Below are 25,257 nucleotides of genomic sequence, written 5' to 3'. Positions count from 1 at the left end.
TCAATTTCGGCCCGATAACAAGGTGCCGTATATTTTTACTGATCTACGGCACTTGATCACGTGGTATGCATGTTTGCCGGACTACTTTTCAAGAAAAAATATATAAACTGTCGTTAAATCTTCTGTGTGTAGAATAACGAATTTTGGAAACGTTGATAAAACTTTGTTTGTTTATTTTTTATTTCACTCTATAATTTTTCAAGCGAAATAAAAATTATTAAAAGTGAAATAAATGTAAAACTTAACTCGTATGCGACATTAAAATAGCGTACTTGATTTGATTGTTTTGCACGTGCTGTTTGGCGCTACATTGTGACGTCACGTAAACAATACTTTAAACGTCTGTACAGCGTTAACGACTGAATAAAAGATATTGGTGTTCGAATTCATTTTCTTAGTTAGACCATTTTGTTTCATTCTAGATAGTTTTCACAACAAAATTCGACAAAAAAAATTGTTTTTATTTATCACATTTTTCAAACAAAATGGACCCCTCAATGTGAACTTTGAACTTTGAACTTTGAACTTTTATTTTCAAATTCTAGGCCTCTGAGAGGCATCAGAATACAACATATTAAACATGAACAAATGACGTAATACAAATTTGCTATATAACATGAACAAATGACATGATACAAATTTGCTATGACTAGATAAACAGAAAATTATCATATCAGACTAAATTTGAGAAATATCAGACAAAATTTGAGCAATATCGGACACTGAGCCATTTCTAACACATAGGAAAATTTGCTATATAACATGAACAAATGACCTGATACAAATTTGCTATGACTAGATAAACAGAAAATTATCATATCAGACTAAATTTGAGCAATATCAGACAAAATTTGAGCAATATCAGACACTGAGCCATTCCTAACACATAGGAGATAAAAATACATGTTAGCCTTAAGAAACATAATATTATACTACACAATACTATTTACTATCAAAATGTATACATATATTACACAACCTCGTTTATCATTTGAAAACATGCATTACTTTCCTGCAATAAACAGCAAGTTTAACAAGCTCGTTTTTGTCTGTACTATTCATTAGCAATGAATATTTCAAAGTATTAGGATTACTAGTATATCTTACTGAAATATATTTACGACGCTCCTGCTTAAAAAAGTCACACACAAACAGGTAATGAAATTCATCCCCTAAAGAGTTTGTATTACATAAATGACATGTTCTTTCATCTCTCGGGATACCAAAGAATCTCCCCTTTTCTATAGGTAATCTATGGTTCGTACATCTGAACTTTAAAATAGCATTAGACAAATGGTAAGGCAAAGTATCTAGATAATTTTCAAAAAACAAAGGAATCTTTGTACATTCTGTAATTAAGGCTTTTACTGGACTCAGCCACAAAACTATGCCATTGTTGTAAATATTGATCTCTCAATCTAGTTTTAACAATGTTCTTGAACAATTGCTGTGAAGAAGGTATATTATACATCCAGTAATTTGACATGCCCAGAGAGTCCAATAAATTGTGTACATAATTGATCCAAGGTAGTTTTACATTGTTATCATCACTATACAACTTATAAGAAACATTATACAATATATGACATATTTTCTCAGGTTTAGCATTTAAAATTCTATTCCAGTAACATAAAATATGAGTCTTAACATGAATAGACAAAGGTAGCACCCCTAGTTCACCATATAGCATACAATTAGGAGTGCTTTGTTTTAACCGAAGAATAAGTTTATAGAATTTTAACTGAAATTGATCTATCAAGTCTAAATTTTCAATTCCCCACACTTCACTTCCATATAACAAAATGGGTGCTACCATTGTATCAAACAAATGTATTTGCATACTAATAGGCAGGTTCAGCCTTCTAGACTTTACTATTACAGAGAACATTGCTTTTCTAGCTTGTTGTAACAAGTATTCTTTTGTTTTAGTAAATTTACCATTATACGAAAACTTTACGCCAAGATATGAAAAAGAGTCGACTACTTCTAACATATTACCTTAAAAAATGAAATTAGGAGCATTACGAATACCACGTACATTTTTACAAAATACAACAATTTTAGTTTTTGCAGGATTAACTTGGAGACTCCACATATTACAGTAACTACTCATTGCATCAAGTGCCTTTTGCAATTCATCTGCAGTTTCAGCAAACATTACAGTGTCATCAGCATAAAGTAGTATGTACAATTTAAAATAAACCTCAACATCGAAGTTACTCAGAGTATCATTTACTACTGAAGATAATGAAACTAGACCATTAGAAAATACACAGGGAGAAAATAAAAACGGTGAGTGCATTGTTGTAGAATAATGCACACTTCGGACCTTTTTTGTTTATATAGAAACATTTCCGATAGTGTGATTAAAGGTAGTTTGCCTAATGAAATTCTTTAAAAAAAAACGGTTACAGGATAAATAGAATAATAGATTGGTGCCGTGGATGGAGAAAGTTTATCCGGCTCTGCTCCGGAATTTATTGGGTTCGCCTTCGGTTCACCCAATAAATTCCTCCGCCTCGCCAGATAAACTTTCTCCATCCACGGCACCAACCTATTATTCTCTATATAAAGCATTATTAATACTTTTAAAAAAATGGTTACCATCAGAAAATAATTCATAAATTTGCACCAGCCGTGTTTGTTAAAGATATAACTTCTCGATTATCTAATAATTATGGAGGACAGAAACATGCACAGTTATAATAAAAAACATACCTCTAAATATTAATTATTTTTCAGTCACTATAATATACGTATGCGTTTTTGAGTGATACATTATATGATAACTTACAAATGAAAAAAAAAGTTCACAACAAAAGACAACAACAACAAAAACTCCAGCAGGCAGATGAATCAAATCGCTCTTTTTACTATTTTACTTTTTTGCTTACCATAATATTTTCATATTTTCATATAAATGACTAAATATCGTACTGTAGGAATACCCAACAACCACACAGGGTACGTGGTGAAGTTTCACAGAGGACAGGTTTTGATGCAGAGGTGTCGCGATTGGTCAACGGATTGATAAATCTATCATCACAGTTTAACAACAGATCGTAAGTATATAGAACTTTCATTTAAATGCCCAAAAGTGATTGATAAATATTTTATTAATCAAATATCGTATTCGGTGATTTATACCAAACAATATGATGAGCATAATGGGTACCAAACCGCATGAACATGAATGTGTATATATCAAATCCCATGAACATAAATATGAATGTAGAAAACGACATGAACATAAATGAAGAAACAAAGCTACACGAGTATGCATATACAAAACCATATGACCATAAATATAAAAACACAAAACAATATGATCTTTCCTAAGTATTAAATATTTTTAAAACTGTAATCTGAAGAACTATTCTCGTCTTTTTAATTTCTTGAAAGTTTCAGTTCCTACCAGCTTAAACATTGTTACTCAGTATCAAATCAAGTGTAACGAAAGTAGTACTTTCATGTAACATTAAACTTAACCTGATTATGCAGGTTTATATATATATAAAAAAAAACCCTTTTAACATTGCAGAATCAATATTTATTTTCTACATAGAAACCGCACACAATATTACAAACAAATAGCGACCCATATATAAATATAATAGAGATTATAAGTGGAAAAATATCATGTATGATTTAATAATGATTTAAACTGACATTTAAACTGGATATTTACCTTTAATTTTTATCATGGGAAATGGTTCAGTAAAGTAAGTTTAAATTACTTATCTGCTTGATGTTTATTGTATATAATCTACTTTCAACATATTTTTAAAATCGGTGTACTATGCCGTACTTTTATTAAGGCCTAATTCAAAACGAGGGCTTTATTATCATCATATTGTATTGTCTTAAATTTGTTTCCATTTATTATTTTTTCAGATGATTGTCGACTGTGCTTTGGTGTGCAAAGACAATCTACAATGAGTTGTTACTAAGCTTAGATAGGAAAATCGTATTATGTTAGTAACAAATACGGCTCCATATACATAGGTTTCTGAAATAACTGATAGAACTCCACTGAGGTTTTTCACATGAAAGGACTGAAAATATTTTTTCCAGATTATTGTACCATTTGATTAGGTTTAGACTACTAATCTTTGTGTGCAAAATTTCAGATCATTCGTGCACACCGTTTTTCCAGAATAATAATTCAAATTGTGAAAAACTTAGCCAAACTGAAAAGCGTTTAAACGCTTTTCACTAAAATTAGGCTTAGAAAAGTATAAAAATACGATTTTCAATTTATTTCAAAGTATATGTATTAACTATCTTTGCATATATATTACTGGTTAAAGTGTCCCAGCTCATTTATGTAAAACTGCCCTCACACATACCTCGCGACCTTACTGCGTCCTTACTGCGACCTTGCTACGACCCAGGACGCAGCACAGTCGCCATGGACGCAGCAAGGACGCAGCGAGGTCGTAGCGAGGAACCCAAGGACGCACAAGGTCGCAGACCGTCGGCGACTATTTTGAACATGCACAAAACAGTCGCAGAAACTCTGCGTTCTTGCTGAGTCCTGGTTAGGTTGCAAGAACGTAGTAGGGTCGTCGTACAGTCGCAGGACAGTCGCCGGACCAACGCAATGTCGTCGTAGAGTCGCCGTAAGGACGCAGAGAACATAGCACAGTCGCAGCTGGGTCGCCGATGATCGCCGTGGGGTCGCCTTGGGGACGCAATACAGTCGCAGTGGAAACGCCATGGACGTAGAAGGGTCGTATTGAGGACATAGAGAAAACGTACTGAACACAAGTTTGCAGAGCCCCGGACCGTCTGCGAGAGAAATTTTCTGCGAGAGAAATTTGGAAATTTGAAAGAAAACCAACGATTTTCGAAAGAAAAATGGTATTTTACTAGTTTTCAGGTCGCAGTAAGGTCGTGGTTTATGTGTGAGGGCAGCATAAGACATTCAAATGTTATGTTTTAGACTTTTAAACCTCAGTGGAGTCCCTTTAATAAGTATATTGAACATCTTTTGTCTTAAAACGTGAAATTATATATATATATATATATATATATATATATATATATATATATATATATATATATATATATATATAATATTATATATATATATATATATATTATATATATATATATATATATATATATATATATATATATGTTATATATAAATTTTCCAACGCTGCTCGAAGCAAAATACAAAGACTCAGAAAGCTACTACAATATAATATTTCGTATTTATCTTAAGCATGTGCATTTTCTCGACACTGATAAAAACGATATCGTACGGACGTGCATACAGTATTAAACTACTCAAACATTACTGACTAACAGACAGGGCACTATTCACACGCTAACTGATAGCACACTACTCACACACTAACTGACAAGGCATTTCACATAGACTGACAGACAGAACACTGCTCACACACTTACAAGCCACTATTCACACACTGACTGACAAGACATCACTCACAAACAGACAGACCACTACTTACACACTAACTGACAGGACACAACTTACACACTGTATCACAGGACACAACTTACAAACTGTATCACAGGACACTTCTCACACACTGTATCACAGGACGCTACTCACACACTGTATCACAGGACACTACTCACACATTGTATCACAGGACACAACTCACACACTGTATCACAGGACACAACTTACACACTGACTCACAGGACACTTCTTACACACTTTATTACAGGACGCTACTCACACACTGTATCACAGGACACTACTCACACACTGTATCACAGGACACGACTTACACACTGACTCACAGGCACAACTCACACAAACACTCACGGGACATAACTCACAGGACACAACTCACACATTGTCTCACAGGACACAACTTACACACTGACTCACAGGACACTACTCACACACTGTATCACAGGACACAACTGACACACTGACTCACAGGACACAACTTACACACTGTATCACAGGACACAACTTACACACTGTATCACAGGACACAACTCATACACTGTATTACAGGACACTACTCACACACTGTATCATAGTACACTTCTCATACACTGACTCACAGGACACTACTCACACACTATATCACAGGACAAAACTCACACACTGTATCACAGGACACAACTCACATACTGACTCACAGGACACTTCTCACACACTGACTCACAGGACACAACTTACACACTGACTCACAGGACACTTCTCACACACTGTATTATAGGACGCTACTCACACACTGTATCACAGGACACTACTCACACACTGTATCACAGGACACGATTTACACTCTGACTCACAGGCACAACTCACACAAACACTCACGGGACATAACTCACAGGACACAACTCACACACTGTATCACAGGACACAACTCACACACTGACTCACAGGACACTTCTCACACATTGTCTCACAGGACACAACTTACACACTGACTCACAGGACACTACTCACACACTGTATCACAGGACACAACTGACACACTGACTCACAGGACACAACTTACACACTGTATCACAGGACACAACTCATTCACTGTATTACAGGACACTACTCAGACACTGTATCATAGTACACTTCTCATACACTGACTCACAGGACACTACTCACACACTATATCACAGGACAAAACTCACACACTGTATCACAGGACACAACTCACAGACTGACTCACAGGACATAACTTACACAATGACTCACAGGACACAACTCACACACTGACTCACAGGACACAACTCACACAACTCATACACTGACTCACAGGAGTCTACTCACACACTGACTCACAGGACACTTTTCACACACTGACTCACAGGACACAACTTACAACACTGACTCACGGGACACTTCTCACACACTGTATCACAGGACACAACTCACACACTGTATCACAGGAAACAACTCACACACTGTATCACAGGACAAAACTCAAACACTGACTAACAGGACACAAACTCACACACTGACTCACAGGACACAACTCACACACTTTATCACAGGAAACAACTCACACACTGACTCACAGGCCACTACTCACACACTGACCGACAAGGCACTACTCACACACTGTATCACAGGACACAACTCACGCACTGTATCACAGGACACAACTCACACACTGACTCACAAGACACAAACTCACACACTGTATCACAGGACACAACTCTCACACTGACTCACAGGACACAACTCACACACTGTATCAAAAGACACAAACTCACACACTGTATCATAGGACACAACTCACACACTGACTCACAAGACACAAACTCACACACTGTATCACAGGACACAACTCTCACACTGACTCACAGGACACAACTCACACACTGTATCAAAAGACACAAACTCACACACTGTATCATAGGACACAACTCACACACTGACTCACATGCCACAACTCACACACTGTATCACAGGACACAACTCACACACTGACTCACAAGACACAAACTCACACACTGTATCACAGGACACAAACTCTCACACTGACTCACAGGACACAACTCACACACTGTATCAAAAGACACAAACTCACACACTGTATCATAGGACACAACTCACACACTGACTCACATGCCACAACTCACACACTGTATCACAGGACACAACTCACACACTGACTCACAAGACACAAACTCACACACTGTATCACAGGACACAACTCACACACTAACTCACAGGACACAACTCACACACTGTATCAAGAGACACAAACTCACACACTTTATCACAGGACACAACTCACACACTGTATCACAGGACACAACTCACACACTGACTCACCCAACACAACACACACACTGACTCACAGGACACAACTCACACACTGACTCACAAGACACTTCGCACACACTGACTCACAGGACACAACTTACACACTTTAGTTCAGGACACAACTCAGGCATTGTATCACAGGAAACTACTCACACACTGACTCACATGACACAACTCACACACTGACTCACAGGACACAACTCACACATTGACTCACAGTACACTTCTCACACAATGACGCACAGGACACATCTAACACACTGTATCACAGGACACAACTCACATACTTACACTAACTGACAGGACAGAACTTGCACAATGACTAACAGAACACTACTCACACACTGACTGACAGACAGAACACTACTCACACATTTACTGACAAGATACTTCTTACACACTAACTGACAGACAGGACAATACTCACACTGACTGACAGACAGAACACTACTGACTAACAGACAGGACACTATTTTGACACTGGGTGACTGACATTACACTTCACACACTGAAAGATAGCACACTACTAACACACTGACTGACAAAGCATCCTCACACACAGACTGACAGACAGAACACTGCTCACACACTTACAAGCCACTACTCACACACTGACTGACATGTAACTATTCACACACTGACAGACAGGGCACTACTTACACACTTATTGACAGACAGGACACTACTAACCCACTAATTGACAGACAGGACACTACTAACACACTAATTGTCAGACAGGACACTACTAACACACTAACTGACAGACAGGACACTACTCACACACTGACTCACTGGACACAACTCACACACTATATCACAGGACACAACTCAGACATTGTATCACAGGACACAACTCACACACTGACTCACAGGACACAACTCACACACTGTATCACAGGACAAAACTCACACACTGACTCACGGGACAAAACTCACATACTGTATCACAGGACACAACTCACAACTGACTCACAGGACACAACTCACACACTGGCTCACAGGACACTACTCACAACTGACTCACAGGACACAACTCACAGACTGACTCACAGGATACTACTCACACACTGTATCAAAGGACACATCTCACACACTGGCTCACAGGACACTACTCACACACTGTATCACAGGACACAACTCACACACTGACTCACGGGACACAACTCACACACTCCATCACAGGACACAACTCACAACTGACTCACAGGACACAACTCACACACTGACTCACAGGAAACTACTCACACACTGTATCAAAGGACACAACTCACACACTGACTCACAGGACACAACTCACACACTGTATCACAGGACGCAACTCACACACTGACTCACAGGACACAACTCACACACTATATCACAGGACACGACTCAGACATTGTATCAAAGGACACAACTCACACACTGGCTCACAGGACACTACTCACACACTGTATCACAGGACACAACTCACACACTGACTCACGGGACACAACTCCATCACAGGACACAACTCACAACTGACTCACAGGACACAACTCACACACTGACTCACAGGAAACTACTCACACACTGTATCAAAGGACAAAACTCACACACTGACTCACAGGACACAACTCACACACTGTATCACAGGACGCAACTCACACACTGACTAACAGGACACAACTCACACACTATATCACAGGACACGACTCAGGCATTGTATCACAGGACAGAACTTGCACAATGACTCACAGGACACAACTCACACACTGTATCACAGGACGCAACTCACACACTGACTCACAGGACACAACTCACACACTGTTTCACAGGACACAACTCAAACACTGTATCACAGGACACAACTCACAAAATGATAACAAAACAAGACAAATAGTGTCATTTATAATTGTGACAACGTTATATAGCTTCAATAATAATTTTCTAGATACAACTTTGTAACAGGATTCGAATCCACAGGGAAAGGGGGCAAGTGACCTGAAAAGTATGCACCAACCGCTTCAATTTCTTCGTTAAGTCCCTTAAAAATATACTTAGCACATCCTTGAGTAAGCTATTTTAATCACATAAATTTATTTAAATTTATGAAATTCTATTTAATGTGTTTAACTTGAATGAAAGAATCAATAAGATATGTACCGGAAGTTGCGTTCCCTATAACAGGTCAACTAAGTTGATCTTTTCTTAAAAAAAAAACCTGACACTATAATATATATTCATGGTGACACCTTTTATCGTGCAGAATTTAAAACATAACAGATCTACTTTCTGTGAAGTCAAAACATGTTTATTTTATGTTTACAAACAGGCAGTGTAAAAATTATCAATATTTTTAATATCAAATTAAAGCATAGTATACGGTCGTAGTGATTCAAGATGAAACGACAATTTTCATAGGCTAAAATAAGTCGTGGCCACAAGATGATAACTCGTGGCCACGAGATAATAAGTCGTGGTCACAAGATAATAAGTCGTGGCCACGAGATAATAAGTCGTGGTCACAAGATAATAAGTCGTGGTCACGAGATAATAAGTCGTGCTCACAAGATAATGAGTCGTGGTCACAAGATAATATGTTGTGGCCACGAGACAATATCTTAAGGCCTCAAGATAAGGCCACTAGATAAAAAAATATATGCAAATATCACCTATATGCCACCGTAGGTTGATGCTTTTAAGGTCGCTCATTAAAATATTTGCCCTTTTCCTTGGATTCTCTCCCGTCAGATCTTGGTATCTAGATAGTTATTATTGAATATATAAATCAGATGATAAATGACTCAATTTGACAGTTTTCTGAGTCTCTTTCTTTTTTATCAAAACTGACATATACAAGTTTCAAAGACATGAGTCAATTCTTTTAAAGTCTTCTCCTGTTTGATTGGTACTGCTACTGCTTCTGCTGTGTTACTTCTACTGCCAATTTCACGTTTTATAATATTGCTACTGCTACTGCAAATTTCAGGTTTTATAATATTGCTACAGCTACTGCCAATTTCAGGTTTTATAATTATGCCACTGGCACTGTAAATTCCAGATTTTATCATTTTACTACTGCTTCTGCTTATTTCACGTTTTATGATTTTGTACTGCTACAGATGTTCTGCTGCTACTGCCAATTTCAGGTTTTATTATTTGCTACTTTTTCTTCTTGGCTGCTGCTACTGCCAATTTCAGGTTTTATTATTTGCTACTTCTTCTTCTTGGCTGCTGCTACTGCCAATTTCAGGTTTTATTATTTGCTACTTCTTCTTCTTGGCTGCTGCTACTGCCAATTTCAGGTTTTATTATTTGCTACTTCTTCTTCTTGGCTACTGCTACTGCCAATTTCACTTTTTATAATGTTGCTACATGTTTCAAAGACATGTGTCAAATTTTTTGAAAGATCTTCTCCTGTTTGGTTGCTACTGCCTCTGATTTGCTACTTCTACGGAAAATTTCACGTTTTATAATATTGCTACTACTGCTGCTGTGCTACTGGTACTGCCAATTTTCACGTATTATAATTTTGCCACTGCTACTGTCCAGCAGGACTATCCCTGTTTGGACAAATATATTCACAAGAGTAATGCCCCCCCCCCCCCCCCCCCCCAGTTATATACTTCAAATGAGCAAAGACAATTGTTTTTTTGTTTGGTTTTTTTGTTGATTTTGCCAATAAACTGATTATTAAATGAGCCGCGTCATGACAAACCAATGTGACCAGCATGGATCCAGACCAGTCTGACCAGGATCCATGCTGCTCGCTTACCAACCATTTTACAAGTAGAGAAACTGATAGCGATCAGCATGGATCCTGATCAGACTGCACGGATCTATGCTGGTCGCAAACCCATTACTTTGGTTTTGTCGTGACGCGGCTCATATGAACAAACTATATTGCAGGGAAGTACGACGCCCGATATCAAATGTATCTAATCATGGCGAGCTATCTCAGTGGATCCGCAAAGTCGTCGCATATTCATCGCAGTATGATGACAAAAAGTAAGTTTACTCAACCATAAGTAATTGTTGGCAAACATGTTTTTTTTTAATTAATTTATTTATTTTTTAAGATCGTAATCCCGCCGTGATTTTAATAATTAATTATCTATTACACATTTAATATGTTTCTTTTGTGTGTATAAGTATATATATATATATATTTTGCCCAAAACGATTTTGCCATCAAGTTCCTATGAATCCAATTTGATGACGCAGATTAGTGTTTGAAATACTTGTTGACTATATTGTCAATTAATTATCAAATTAGACCGTTCTTATGTCTTGTTGGCATGCGCATAAAATAATAAAAACAACATAAATAGTTGCCTGTTAACATAGAATTTTAGAATATATTTTCAAAATCAGTTTTTTTTATCAGAGTTCAGAAATAAAACAGTTTAATGTTTACTGGATGGACTTTCAAAAAACGAGCCAAAAACTTAATGAAAATCCATATCTATTAATAATAATAGACCCAAGATTAAAAAAAAATAATATTTTATATTAATTGTATAGTTTCGCTAATGCACCCGCTTTTGACATTGGTAAAAGAATGTTGTTTTAAACATATTAGGCATTTTAACATATTAGGCTTCTTGTATCAGAAACAGAAAACATTTTATGTATTGAAATTGAAAGAGTGAATGGACACCATTTAAGGCAGATACGTTTTCAGACATTGTTAAATTTTCTATTGAACTTGATATTTTGTACATTTAATATTCGTGATTGGTTGTTTATATTTTCAGCTGGTCTGCAACATGTGTTATTGGTTCTCCAAAGGTTTATCCCAAGTATGGAGATAAACCAGGAGTTTGGGCCCCGGCTGTAAAAGACAATAAGCAATTTTTGGAGGTTATTATACATTTTTATCTATTTTTTGTATTGCAGCATTTTTTCTTCCTAATACCATATTTCAAAACATTTTACTCGCGCAAAAATGAATACAAACATCAAGAAGGAAGGGCGCCGTTCACTTAAATGCAAGTTAACCGAACAGACACTAAACATTTATAGACGAAAAGGGGACGAGGAGAAAAAGGGGAGATGTCAAAACTTTATTTAGTATCTGACATTGATTAATCAAAAACACAAAAACAAGAAACATTTAGATTTTATCCATTTGGTCGTTTTAATGTTCCATACAATGCCATAGGAATTTTATAAATCACATGGTGTGAAACATTTACGACGACAAAATTAAGGAATTTTATTTCTAATGTTCAAACTATTACAACTAGTATATCGTATTTGTTTTATTTACGCCGGAAACAAGTATTTTTTGTTAGGATTTGCATCACACACACTACAGTCATACTGTTGAATTTCCAGTTTTACTTGAGGATAACGGGCGGCCCTCCTTCGTGCAGTTTATTTTTTAAAGAAAAGAACTGACACTGGGGTAGACCCACCGGCGTCCGTAAGCTAGCTCGATAGCTTTCTCCCATGAGTCACCGGCGGGTTTCGAACACTAAGTCACGGCGGTTCGGGGTCTCATGATTGTCCATATTATCGAAACTAATGTGTTAAAGTGCTTTTTCAAGGATACTGAGAGGTTTATAAAGCTACTTCTTAATTATATTTCACCAGCTAGAGGTGAAGGAGAGTGTATATATAACTGGTGTAGACATCTACGAGACTTACCACTGTGGCGGAGTAACAGCTGTGAAGGCATTGCATTCACCTAACACCTGGCAAACACTTTGGCGGTCAGCACAACCGTTTGATAGTAACACGTCTAGAATTTTTTCTCCTCCTTTAATGGTATGTTGCTTTCCGAAACGTTTTGTTAATATCTATATGTATGGATGATGATATACTTGCTTTACAAATATTTTATAAAACTGTTTTTCTGTTCGTTCTGTTCTTATTCCTCAAATTGAACATCGTCTCTTAAAAGAAATTTAACGAGAAGGTTAATAATAATATTTTAATAATTAAAATATATATTATCTGGGAGGACATAAAAGTGTATATTTCATGACTATCTTAGAAGTATCTCTTTTGATATTGATCTTTATTAGAAGGTTAAATATGTTATTTTTAGACCAACCGTTTCATATAATTGTCAAATAAAAATAATCAAGGTGTGAAATGAAATTTGCCGTCGATAAAATACATACTAAGGAAACTTATCTTCCGTTCCGCTCTCTATAGGTTAATTAGTAAACCTTTTAGAAACGAACGCCACAGGTGCCCTATAAATAGCTTTCGGGACACTGTTTTGAAGAGGCCTTACAGAGATATGTCTTAATGATGAAGTTGTACCAGCTTCTATATGCCGATGATACATTTGCTTTTGCTGAAAGTCAAACTGACCTTTAAACAGAACTTTAAAACATGTCTGAGTATTGTAAACTGTGGCACTTAACTTTTAACACTGAGAAGACAAAAGTTGTTGTATTTTCTCGTGGTAAATTAAGAAATAAGCCTGCATTTTATTTCAATAGTGCGCCTCTAGAAGCTATAGATAATTTTAGTTATTTAGAGCAGAAATTTAAATTTCATAGTAAATTAAATAAAACAAAAAAACATTTGACAGATCTAGCTAGGAAGACTATGTTTAATATTTTGACTAAAATTAAAAAATACAAAACATTGTTTGCCAATTGATAATCAGTTACAGTTATTTGACAGTATGGTATTAGGAGAATTCCCTATTGAAAATGATTTCACTTGCAAAATATGTTGATTTTTTTAGTGAACTAGTTAATGGTAAATATATGTGTTTTTTAAGTATCGCACTGTATTATCTCCACGAAAAATGCATTTTACATTGTCAGTGGATTGTTTCCCTATTTTTGACTCAGTAAAATATGGTTTTTTATGTTGCCTCTTTTCCAGACTACTGATTTCAAAACGAAAATAATTCGAATTGAAATTGACTGTACAGCATGTAGATCCTGGGTTGAAATAGATGCTGTAAAAATTCACGGTACAAGGTATATTTATTTGACATTCTTTAATTTGAAGTGACTTTTTAATTGTAAAATATTTTCTTTTAATTGTACTTTGTATATTCAAATCACAAAAGCAGAGCTATCATCTGAGAGAATTAATATCCAAATTACACCTTAGAGATATCGTCAACTTGCACAAGTGTGTGCATATTTTAAGATTGAATGCAGACCCACCTTTGTGCCACACACGTTTTGTATATAAAATAGAAAAAACGGATTGTTTACGATGGCTCATAACAGTGAAATCATGGAACATTTACTTGTTAAATGTTTTAGAAAAATATCTGGCTATTACGGAAGAGTATACTGACCCCCCTTATATATTTTATATGCCTGTTTAAAATACGACGATACATGATAACAACATAGTTCGTAATGGTTTTTTAAAAGTTATATATATAGTTCATATTGATCTTTTCTGTTTTTTGGCTACTATACTAGTAAAGATACGTATTATAAACTTAAGTCTTTCTTAAGACCTTACTTTTATTTATAAGAAATATGTTTTTTCTTCTTTTCATTGAAAGTCTACCTCAAGAAGCAGACGTTGTCTTGGAGTAAACGCTTTTATTTATTTGAAGACAGTATGTTTTCGAGTCATTATTTGTTTGACAGATATAGAGATGATATAATCATATATAATATATATATTCTTTACCTGAGTTTTTAGCTTAGATGATGTTTTATATGTTTCCTAACATAAGTTGATCGTTATGATAACACGCTTGCGGTACACGAGTATCTTGCCAGTATTATATAAAATGTTATAATTTAACTGATATATATTATTATTATATAAATGGTATTGAAACTTTGAGTAACTCATACTATAAATATTTCTTACATCTTTTTCAATGATTATACATGTTTTTTTTATATATCAAAACGAGAAAAGGGCCATTTAATATTATAATAATAGATGCGACTTATTATACCAAGAGAATCTAATTTAATTTATAAATTCATACATCTTTTTTCATGAGATTCATAAATTATGATAAATGCTAAAGTGTACAACTACTGTATGTTAAGAAGAACATTCTGTTCTCTTAAATTTCCAAATACCATCGAAGAAACAATGCATATTTGTGACTTATGGTGTATAGTAACAGATAAAACTCTGCAAAATCTATTTTAGATATCATATAACTTGTCAAGTTTTTAAAGATATGTATTATACAAAGGTTTTTTTCTTGAAGGCATAAAAAATATATAAAGGGGGTCAGTATACTCTTCCGTAACTATGCATCAACCAGGTTTGATTTTTTACAGAGATTTATCAACTTGTAAGACAACAGGCCAGCTGGTATCACCGGGTGCTGCTTCACAGACCGGTGTCACATCACAGTGGATTGATAAAGTTATCTCATTTTCCTCACAATATGACGACAGGAAGTAAGTTTGAGAATAATATAATGACTTGGCATATGATGGAATTATTATTTTACTGTGCAACAAGTATCTTACAAGATAAAATCAATTACAATGGAGTTAATTGAGCTAGGTTTATAATTGATTTTGAATACTTGAGAAAGTAAAGTAAATCACTAATCATGTTACCACATGACCTTTATCTTAACTTTATTCTTAATTCTCTTCATGCCAAGAGGCACATAAGGCATGGACATTTGCCTTTACATGTTGCGGTCTGAAGCCTCTCGGCGCGCTGTGCTCCAGAAGTTCCATTCCGCCTTGTTTCTTTCTACCTCCACCATTCGACACCAAGTTGTCTTTGGGCGTCCCATCTTCCCTTTTCCCTCAGGCGTCTATCCCAGAGCCACAGCACAATCATCTGCTGGATCCTTTCTCGGCTGATCCAGTTCTATCCTTCTCCTGATCTATTCACTGATGTTAGTTGCTTCTGCCAACTCCAGTACAGTCTGATTAGGTATGCGCTGTTGCCAATCTGATCATAAGGATCCTCTTTAGGCATTTTGTTTGGAAGGAGTCTCTCATCCATGAAATCCCATCGAATTCCAGTTCGTTTTTTTTTGACTGTCTGCTGCATCACCCAGTCTATTATCAAAGGGAACAAGAACTCTGACATGCAGCAGCCTTGATTTACGTCAAGAAAGAGGCTTTGGTCTCATTTTCCTTCAATCACAGAGCATTTAAAGTCTTCATATAGTGATTTAAACATTTAGATCAGCTAATTTGGTATACCGTATTTTTCAATATGATCCAAAGACTGTCTCTGTGCACTGAATCGAACGCCTTCTCGAAATTTACGAAGTGGATATACATGTACATAGTTAGCATTCTAGTTTTTTTTCTTATGTCCATAATTTCAGTAACGTGTTGTTTTAGGTAGGAATGTTGGCCCGACGCATACTTCAATTTTACTCGAGGAAAGTTGGTTTGATTTTGGAGTTTCCTTCCTAGACTGCTTTCCATCTCTGGAAATTGAGCACAGTCTGCTGACTTGGTTTCATATCGATGTTTTTCCTTCATCTTGTGTGGCAGAATGGCAGTGGAGGTTTAATATTAGAGTTTCCTTCTCTTAGATGAGCTGTCCTTCAAGACTGATGCGCCTCATCTACCCAAATAACTGGTTTTCAGGCGCCAGATATCTCGCCTTTGCCCCTTCTCCTATCAGTTGTATCAGTTCCGCCGGGCTTGTTACAAATCATTCGAGCAGGCTAGGAGTTGGACTTGGTTGTCAGAGGCAATAAGAGACGCATGCTATGAGGAGCACTTTATAAACAATGGGAGATTATCCCCATTGCCACCTCTTGACCACATGACCTTTACTGTATTTCAAAATTGAGATACTTGTAAGTTTTGCAAATATTATTATTCATGAATATAATTTTGAAAGATACACGATGAATTTGATATATTTATTGTTTATGCAGCCTATTTACATGTCTTTAATATCGGTTACTTTTCAATATTTCAGTTGGCCTGCTACATGCGTTATTGGTTCTCCAAAGGTGTACCCTAAGTATGGAGACATACCAGGAGCTTGGGCCCCGGGTGTTAAAGACCAAAAGCAGTTTTTAGAGGTCACTATTCAATATCATTTCAATACATCCTAATATGCGAAGATTGATCAAAGTATATTGTAATATGGCGAATTAAACAGTCAACAGCAAATACACTTGTTAACCTCGAAACTTGAATATCTCTTGCACTAAAATCAAACATTGATAAGATTGTTTATATATTATTATATTGTCCTTCAAATACAAATAAACCTAGTCAATGTAAGGCGAAATCCATTATCTCTGGAAATTATATTACGTAATAAAACAATCAACTGGTAGTTTCAGTCGATAACATAAATTGTGTGTATTAACGACAGTTAATACAGTAAAACAGAAGGGTTAAATCTTTCCAAGTTTTTGATTAGAGAGATCAAATTTCAATATGAGAACAAATTCATATCTACTGTTAACAAACAATATTATCATATCGAAACATATAGTTTTCATTTTTGTCGATTCTGGTGGTTATGTGTTGAAAATGCGTAAAAACAAATTACATGTATATATTAATTAATAGGTTTTATATATTGTGAACAAAACATTTCGGAAGACATTCAAGAATCTCTTGCTTTTATTTTAAATATCACTACTGGTAACAAGTAATTCAAAAGCAACTTTTTAAATTTCGCTAATAATGATGATTTTAATATGTTTTTCCTATCAGCTAGAGGTGAAGGATAGTGTATATATAACTGGTATAGACATCTACGAGACATACCACTGTGGCGGAGTAACGGCTGTGAAGGCATTGCGTTCACCTAACACCTGGCAAACACTTTGGCGGTCAGCACAACCATTTGATAGGAACACGTCTAGAATATTTTCTCCTCCTTTAATGGTAGGTTTTGTTTTATTTTACTCGAATTCTTTTGTTATCAAAACACTAGGACACAAAAAGATGAATAAAGTATTGAAACAGTGCCATTTCAAAAAAAACTATCAAAATTGACTTTCATTATGAAACAGGATAAAAAGTAAAATTAGAAATATCTATTATTAGAAAAGATATAAAAAAAACAACAACAATAAAAAATCAAACAACAGATATGAGCCGTGTCACGACAAAACCAACATGATAATGCATTTGCGACCAGCATGAATCCAGACCAGCCTGCGCATCCGCTCTGCTCGCTTACCAACCCTTTTACAAGTAAAGAAACTGATAGCGAACAGCATGGGTCCTGATCAGGCTGTGCAAATGCGCAGGCTAGTCTGGATCCATTGCGGTCGCAAACACATTATGTTGGTTTTGCAGTGACGCGGCTCAAATTGAAATTTGAACAATTTTGGACACATCTTAATTCGTTATCCTTAATTGAAGTGAATGTCATATTTGTTTCAATTTTATAAACAACTACATTTTCATGTAGTAAGAAGTTTAACTACTATATGATGTATTGATAAATATATTGATATACATGTATTTATCAGAGGGGTTATATACAAACTTTGTTTCTCTTTTTTTGTACTTTATACCTTGCCTTTTTTTCCAGACTACTGATTTCAAAACGAAAATAATTCGAATTGAAATTGACTGTACAGCATGTAGATCCTGGGTTGAAATAGATGCTGTAAAAATTCACGGTACAAGGTATATTTATTTTATATTCTTCAAATCTGAACGTTCTGTCTTTCTAGAAACATATTCATTCGTGTTTGTATATTTCAACAAACCGAAAGTGGGAAAATGATTTATAACACTTTTGATTTAAGTGCACTTCTAAATTATTTGATGTAACTTGCAAACCCATGCACATATTTCAAGATTGAATGCAGAAGCACTGGCCTTACAATAAGGGATTTTTTTAATTCGTTCCATTTAACGTTCTGAAATTGAATATAATGAAATAAAACCATTTATATTGTTCAAATTGTGTCTAAAATTAAACTTATTCATATATTTCACATTCAGTTTATTAGATTTTGCTATAGAATGCATTTCAATAAAACTGAGCGTAACATGTGTCTTTGGTGCAGACATGACACTTGTTGAACGTAGTAACTGAAATAGTACTATAATATGTAGTCTTTTAATCATTAAAAATTTTAAGGGAATTCTTTAAGAACGCTTAAAGCAGCAAAATTGAAAAGTTGCAGACAGTTGTTTGACAAAGTCTGTTCATGAACGGATGTAGAAATTGCTGGCTTCACACCTCTAGAAGCAAGTCTGGAAAATTATCAAAATAAAGTAATTGCTAATATCATTAACTTGTTTATCAAATGCTTAATAAGGTGAATAGTATGTTTAATTATATTACAGAGATTTGTCAACTAGTACGTCAACCGGCCAGCTGGTATCACCGGGGGCAGCATTACAAAATGACACAGCTTCACAGACCGGTGTCACATCACAGTGGATTGATAAAGTTGTCTCATTTTCCTCACAATATGACGGCATGGAGTAAGTTTAAAAATAATATAACAGCCTTGCATAAATTATGATGAAAAGATTACTTTTCTGTGCAACATCTCACATATAAGATCAGTAACATTGGTGTTTTTTGAGATAAGTTTATAATTGTTTTTTTTAGATAGAGGAAGTGAATCTCTAATCATGTTGCCAGATGTGGGAAGCATGTCCTTTGCTGTATTTCAAAATTGAAATACAAGAAAATTGTGCAATTGAATGTTTTGATAAATAAAAGTTTGATAGAAACATGATGAATTTTATATATTTATTATTTATATAGCTTATTTATGGTAATATTATATCGATTAATTTTCGATGTATTCAGTTGGCCAGCAACATGTGTTATTGGCTCTCCGAAGGTGTATCCAAACTATGGAGACATACCAGGAGCTTGGGCCCCGGGTGTCATCAACCATGAGCAATTTTTAGAGGTAATTTTTTGATACCTTGGAAAAATGTTTGGAAATAAATTATTTGTAAATTGATGGGTTTTAAATTGTATGAGCAAATTAATTTGGAATTTATTCAAGATACAAGTTTGTCTATTTCTTTTTCTTTCCAGTCAAATATTGATGACTGTAACAGGTCATTCTAGGTCAACTTTAAAAATACCTCTTTTAATGATGCTTTTTATGTTTTCCTTTGTCAGTTGGAAGTTGCGGAGAGTGTATATTTAACTGGTATAGACATTTACGAGACATACCACTGTGGCGGAGTAACAGCTGTGAAGGCATTGCGTTCACCTAACAATTGGCATACACTTTGGGAGTCATCACAACCGTTTGATAGTAACAAGTCTAGAATATTTTCTCCTCCTATAATGGTAGGTTTTTTGTAGTCCCGAACATTTGTTATGCAGAAGACAAAAATGATAAATAAAGCACTGAATTATGTTTTTAAAAAAAGTGCAATTGCAATTCATTATCAAGTTTAATTCGTATGTTTTACTAAAGATTAGTTTGAAAATTAAATAAAAAATAATGAAAAGGTCGTATTCTTATTATTGGAGAAGTAATGAGCAAATGTCAAATACTGAAATATGTGCAAAGGCACGCTATCATTTAAGTATATTATTGTATTTATTAATTATATATTATAAATAAGTTAGTTTGTTCTGTTCTGTATATAATTACATTCTGGTTAAGTAAGAACTATATTGATATAAAACATAAATCAGTAAGGTTCCACAAAACTTTGTTTCCACTGAGAAAATACTTTTTACTTTGCCTCTTTTTCCAGGCAACTGATTTCAAAACGAAAATAATTCGAATTGAAATTGATTGTACAGCGTGTAAAACCTGGGTCGAAATAGACGCTGTGAAGATTCATGGTACAAGGTACATTTGTATAATCATTTCGAATTTTTCTTCTTTTCTTCCAATTTTTGTAGAAACATATTATCTCAAAGGCATCTTATCTATTATGTACTTATTTATAAAACTGACAATTATTTGAGAGAAACTATTTTTGATTATACTGTCAAGCATTCTTCTTCTAGCACCGACCATACAATAGGGCAATCTTACGAAATAAAAGCATTTATATCACATATTTCTATGCTTTTAATAATTATGTGCAATCTCTAAGAAACACACACCGTATTGTTATTAATTAGTTGATTTAGCATTAATCCTTACCATGCTTGATTAATATAGAAACAAAACTGAGAAAAAAATTCATAATTTTAAAGAGAAATTTCAAAATAAGTACTTACCGAATAGCGAACAGTGCCGACTATGATCAAAAGGAACGGGGTTTTTCTGCTGCTCTTGGTATGCACTGGTCGCAACAGGCTGAGAGTCTAGATACAACTACACGCTAGATAATATGAAATGTTATATGGCTGATATATTTGATTATTTTACAGGAATTTGTCATCAACTAAGAATGGTCAACTTGTGACACAAGGCGATGTATTACCAAAGAGACAAGCACCATGTGACAGTAGTGATTGTGCTACATCACAATGGGTTAATAAAGTCATTTCATTTTCCTCGCAATATGACAATAAAAAGTAAGTTTAAGAAAAACGCCTGCGTCATTAGTTAGAACTTTCCAACCGTCTTTTTGCCCGTTTCTGTACGGTGTCCTGCTGGGTGGTATTCACTTGCCAGTGACTGCTTTCTTTGAACATTGCCCTCCGTTGGCAAAAATCTCACTTTTACGTAGTAGAAATAAATGTCGTATCAAAGATAAATAAAATAAAATGAAATAAATGAGGTAGAACAATATTGTGGAAAACGTGTAGAGCTGTTCACAGAACAATTTAGTAAAGGATTAAATAGTTTACAGACAGGTTAAGGTTTTAAAAAATTCAGGAATTCAGAGGTTTGATACATGTTATAATCTGATTTGATATCTGCACTGCGGAATACTCTTACAATATTCTTATAATCTTAAAGATATAAATTGTTGAATGTTTAACCATTTCTTAAATAATTATTATGAACTTTAATAATTTCAGATGGCCTGCTACATGCGTTATTGGTATTCCAAAGGTGTACCCGATGTATGGAGATATACCAGGAGCCTGGGCACCGGGTGTAATAGACAATAAGCAATTTCTTGAGGTCATTAATAATCTTGTTTACAATTTTCTTCTGTGGCATTATTTTTCACCGTGAATTGTGGTTTTGGTTACATTACGATGTTAATTAAAATAATTGTTAATTATTCAGAGTTTTCATAATGGCCTTAATGTTGAGATACAGAGAATCATATTAGCCTTGGTCTAATGGCCTCTGGCTTCAGCTCAGTAACAATGCTAATATAAAAAAATTGTTACGCTATATTATAAAAGGGAAAAGAAATATATTAATCCCAAAATACGCACTCTCTATTTCTGCAATATTATGACAACGTTGATGTCAAACAGTTCAATCGGTTGATAGCAATTTTCATTTTGACATAGTCCTGAATGTCACATTTTTATGGCATTGTTAATATAAGTACACGATTCATAAATGTTATATTTTGATCTGGTTGACAAATGTTTTCAGGATGTTACTCTCAAAATTGTTTAAATAAAATGTCTTTAAAACGACTTATAATTAAATGAAAAAAGAAAGATTATTTTTACAGTTGGAAGTGGCGGAGAGTGTGTATATAACTGGTATAGACATTTACGAGACATACCACTGTGGCGGAGTAACAGCTGTAAAGGCACTGCGTTCACCTAACAATTGGCAAACACTTTGGCAGACTGCACAGCCAATTGATAGCCGGATATCGAGAGTTTTTACTCCTCCTTTAATAGTAAGATAGTTTTATACTTCAGTCTCATTCTCTGAAGAGACTTTTCTAAGAAAGTGGTCAATGTTAGCAGAGACACCAAAATCTGTAATGGAGAATGTCAAGAAGAAAAGATACTTCAAGAGTTATTTTAAGTGATGTTATGCTCATTTTACCGTTGTCAAGTTGAGGTGAATAATGAATATTTATCAAAAGATTTGCTACTGTTATGGTGATTGATCATTAATTGATCATGAAAAATGTTTATGGTACGATATAAACTATATTTAATTCTTAAAAGGCTTGAAGAATTGAGTCTTACCAATATATATATAACGAAACATTTTATAGAAATTTTCCTTTGACGCGTGAATTATTCTAATACCTTGATATGATACTATATTGTTAAAAGCGGTGCTTGCGTGTGTGAGACTTTTCATTAAAACTCTCGCTATTTTGTCAGAGTTCGAAGAAAAATATTAATGTTTATAAATGCAAACGAAATATAAACATTCCTTTTGAAATATATATATAAGTTTTACTCATGGCCACTAACGGTACAAAAAATACACATTATAGTATTAGCATTGTCCGAGAAAATATTGTGATACTCATTTTTGTATTTTCTGATCACAGATCAGGAAATACATTGCCGACATTCAATATCTGGGACAGCGCTTGCCGACAAACCTAACAACACAAAGTAGTTCTCAAAACAGCTTAAAACTAGCGATTAAAAAGAAAATATTTTTATTTTGTTACAAGTATCCAACGAATTATAACGCATTCATATTTTTTCCAGCGTACTGATTTTAAAACGAAAACTATTCGAATTGAAGTTAATTGTTCAGCATGTAGATCCTGGGTTGAAATAGATGCTATAATGCTGCATGGAGAAAGGTATTTTTGTTTCCTTGATTTTTACTCTTCTATGTTTTGTCGTGATATGCACAATTATTTTGTCTGATTTTTTTAAGCACATGTCAGGAAAACCAGTTCGAAGAATTATTCAAAGCTGATGTACGAAAGTTTAAACATAATATGTTTAAATTGAATACATATTTCATAATTGATGAAGTCTCTGTTGTTTCTAGCGGTTAGTAAAAGAAAGGCAAATGTGTTGCATAATTTTTAAGATACCGATATTTGTCAATTCAATACTTCTGCTAAAAGAACGGATAGCTACTCGAAAGCAGCAAAGCCATACTACAGAATAATTCTAAATACTTATATTGTCCTTTTCCTTTATTTTAAAGGGTATACCAATTTTGTTTGATCATATTTTAGAAAATTGTCAACTAGTCAATCAACTGGACAAGGAGCTGTATTACGAGATGGTGGAGCGTCACGGGCAGGTGTCACATCACAATGGGTGGATAAAATTGTCTCATTTTCATCACAATATGGCAACGAGTATGTTTTACATTGATATAACAACCTTTCACGAGATAAAAGCAGTATTCTTCTATATGACATTTATATAAAAATGAATCAATTTATTGATTGGAACTTTCAAGAGTTTATCAAACTGGTTGATGAATATCAAAAATATAGGAGTATACAAAGAGATCGCGTACAGGAACACTATGAAATTGTCTTTTTTTCATAATGACATTTTAAATTTATCTTCATTGCTTCAACCATTTTCTTAATCATTCTTAATCATTCCTATGAATGAATTCAATATTTCAGTTGGTCTGCTACATGTGTTATTGGCTCTCCAAAGGTGTATCCAAATTATGGAGACATAGCTGGAGCCTGGGCCCCGGGAGTGACAGACGATAATCAATATCTAGAGGTAGTCATTTTATTTTTTTCCAAACTAAAGTAGATATTTTTCATTCTTTTGTTATTTCCTGATTTTTTTTTACACTTTTGTCCTCCCCTTTTCTTTACGATGCTAGCACTATCAACAAACAAGTTTCAGCTAAAACC

The 25,257-nt window shown here is 34.7% G+C and overlaps 1 protein-coding gene across 1 annotated transcript in view; it reads left to right on the top strand.

The window, feature by feature from the left end:
- LOC132753250 (uncharacterized) overlaps positions 1-25,257 on the top strand; it is a 32,584-nt gene that overhangs the window by 861 nt on the left and 6,466 nt on the right. The window contains exons 2-20 of the mRNA XM_060743690.1: positions 2,943-3,062; positions 11,636-11,734; positions 12,484-12,589; positions 13,325-13,498; positions 14,579-14,676; positions 15,967-16,089; positions 17,594-17,699; positions 18,346-18,519; positions 19,175-19,272; positions 19,942-20,082; positions 20,417-20,522; positions 20,741-20,914; positions 21,331-21,428; positions 21,959-22,105; positions 22,556-22,661; positions 23,173-23,346; positions 24,125-24,222; positions 24,610-24,735; positions 25,015-25,120. Coding sequence (XP_060599673.1) covers positions 2,943-3,062; positions 11,636-11,734; positions 12,484-12,589; positions 13,325-13,498; positions 14,579-14,676; positions 15,967-16,089; positions 17,594-17,699; positions 18,346-18,519; positions 19,175-19,272; positions 19,942-20,082; positions 20,417-20,522; positions 20,741-20,914; positions 21,331-21,428; positions 21,959-22,105; positions 22,556-22,661; positions 23,173-23,346; positions 24,125-24,222; positions 24,610-24,735; positions 25,015-25,120 — 2,374 coding nt within the window. The remainder of the gene's footprint in view (positions 1-2,942; positions 3,063-11,635; positions 11,735-12,483; positions 12,590-13,324; positions 13,499-14,578; positions 14,677-15,966; positions 16,090-17,593; positions 17,700-18,345; positions 18,520-19,174; positions 19,273-19,941; positions 20,083-20,416; positions 20,523-20,740; positions 20,915-21,330; positions 21,429-21,958; positions 22,106-22,555; positions 22,662-23,172; positions 23,347-24,124; positions 24,223-24,609; positions 24,736-25,014; positions 25,121-25,257) is intronic.

This window comes from Ruditapes philippinarum, unplaced genomic scaffold, assembly GCF_026571515.1.
Source record: "Ruditapes philippinarum isolate M1 unplaced genomic scaffold, ASM2657151v2 ctg1512_1_1_1_1, whole genome shotgun sequence".
In the NCBI taxonomy this organism is placed as follows: Eukaryota; Metazoa; Mollusca; class Bivalvia; order Venerida; family Veneridae; genus Ruditapes; species Ruditapes philippinarum.
This window is presented reverse-complemented; position numbering and strand designations above follow the sequence as displayed.